Raw genomic sequence first — 2,223 nt, forward strand, 5'->3', positions numbered from 1 at the left:
CGCATCGAAGCCAAACAAGACTAGGGCTTGGCAGACTGCAGGGAGTACTTTATTATAGGTTAGTTTCGTAGGGAATTCGGTGGGTAGATCCGTACGTCAACTTTGTGACCCACAACAAGGAAGTAGGAATAATCCTTTATGCCGTGGCCAGAACAGCTTCACAATAAGATTGTAATATCTTAAGAGCATAAGGATGGTATTATGTAGAAGGATAGAGTCTTATATACGTTAGAATCCACCCTTCATGCTGTAGTGTAGATAGTTATAGAATAGAACTAGAAACTCTTACGGGCATAAAACTGTTGTTAGACAGAGGAGTAAAGTCTTAGATGAAATATGTAAAATTCTTAAAGCTATTTAGCTAAATTATCATCTAATAATTTTAAATGAAAAAGATTTTCATTTAAATAATAATGGAGACGACAGAACTTCCAGCCTTAACTGAAACAGATAAACAATTACTTTCAAATAAATAATGTAGATACTTTTAAAAAGCAAAATATAACAAATAATAACCTAAAAATATAATACAAAAAAAAATAATTACTAGAGTATAGAGAAAGCAACGAGGTGCCTGATAGCAATAGATAGAGTAGTAGAAACCTCTATCAGCTGTGGCAGAGGCGGGTTCTCTTTAGGCGCTTCATGAGGCAGGATTGACAACCAACCCCGCAGCTGAGAGGCGCTGCGCCACGCAATCACGGCACATATCTAAGATATCCACTTCCCAGATTATATCTTGCACTGACTCACTTCTCGACAAGTCGATGACTCCATAGACTGTTGACCTTGACCATCCATTACATTACGCCCTTACCTGGAACGACCTTAGCTATGGAAGCCGGTGGTCTCGCCGTTGGCGTTATCGCGCTCGCGGGACTCTTCAACAACGCCGTGGACTGCTTCGAGTACGTCCAGCTTGGCTACAGCTTCGGTACCAATTTTCAAACTAGCCTGCTCAAGCTGGATCATGCAAGGCTTCGACTTTCACGCTGGGGCCAAGCCGTGGGCCTAAGCGGAGACCTTGCAGATGCTGAATCACTGCAAGAAGCAACAGTGCAGAAAGAAGATATAGGCAATGCAGAAAAAGTACTGGGTCAGATACTAGATCTGTTCATGGAAGCCGAGAGGATCTCTGCAAAATATAAGGCCTCCGTCAAATCGGACGACTCTGCCCTCACTATCCTCGATGTGCAGGCAGACATGAACGAATTAGGTCGCTCCTTACACGAGAAGATGCGCAACCTTAGTATCAAGCGACAGAACAAAACGTTGCTGCGTCAGAAAGTGAAGTGGGCGTTATATGAGGAAAAGCACTTTAAGAGGCTCATTGAGGACATCGTCGACCTAGTCGCCGCGCTCCCAGAAATATTTCCAGCTGTCAAGCAGGAGCAGCAAAAGCTATGCGAAACCGAAGTCACGGAGATCCAAAAGTGTGAGGCGGGAATGGAGTGTCTCTCTGTTCTGCTGGACATCGTCCGGTCCCGGGACAAGGATTTGGAGGCTGCTATAGCTGCAGTTATGAAATCCGATGTACGTTCATCAAGGATACAGAGAAGGGAGTGATCCTGACTGACCTTTTCAAAGCTAAGCAACCAGGGCGCTGCGTTCAACAACTACAATAGCAAGATTGCGAACCAGGCCGCAAGCATGGCGATCCATGGGGGTCAGACTATCCATCTTTAAGTCAAGAGCCTAGCCAGCGTTAGCAAGAGCGATATAGTTACGGCGAAACAGAGGCATTACTCCGTGTTGGAGCAGTTAGCTCCTAGAGAGTAGAAGGATTTTTATGAAAGAATCTGAGGCGTATACGCTTTCTAGATATGTGTCAAAACAAAGGCAGCTAGCCTTGATCAATACTTGTCGCAACATGAATGGTTGCGAGAGGCCTAGTTGCATTGATCTGTGATGATATCATGTTTGGTACTGCATCAACCATGCAAACTTACAAACAGCTCGTTCTATACCTAAGTCTAAAGGAAGAACAACATACTAAGAGCACTCCCAAAAATTTGCCCTAGGTGAGTTACTGTCTCGACTACGCTAGCATTTGCTTGTGAACTTGCCCTGCAAAGAAGCTGATAGTTAGCTAAGCAATCCATGACCTGCGATAATGCCGTGAAAATTAGCAGTTGGTCCATACAGTACAGGAAGAACCTAGTCTGTGTGAGGATGATCGTAGTTTATCAGCTGCTCAATGAGGCAGCTCCGGGCCGACCCGTT

The 2,223-nt window shown here is 44.5% G+C and overlaps 1 protein-coding gene across 1 annotated transcript; it reads left to right on the forward strand.

Annotated features, from left to right (window-relative positions):
* The first annotated feature begins 745 nt into the window (after positions 1-745).
* BU24DRAFT_423142 (uncharacterized protein) lies at positions 746-1,860 on the forward strand. Its single transcript, XM_033528167.1, has 2 exons — positions 746-1,533; positions 1,588-1,860. The coding sequence occupies exons 1-2, from the start codon at positions 835-837 to the stop codon at positions 1,684-1,686; spliced, it is 798 nt and encodes a 265-aa protein (XP_033385139.1). The 5' UTR covers positions 746-834; the 3' UTR covers positions 1,687-1,860.
* Positions 1,861-2,223: the final 363 nt, after the last annotated feature.

This window comes from Aaosphaeria arxii, assembly GCF_010015735.1.
Source record: "Aaosphaeria arxii CBS 175.79 unplaced genomic scaffold BU24scaffold_4, whole genome shotgun sequence".
In the NCBI taxonomy this organism is placed as follows: domain Eukaryota; kingdom Fungi; phylum Ascomycota; class Dothideomycetes; order Pleosporales; genus Aaosphaeria; species Aaosphaeria arxii.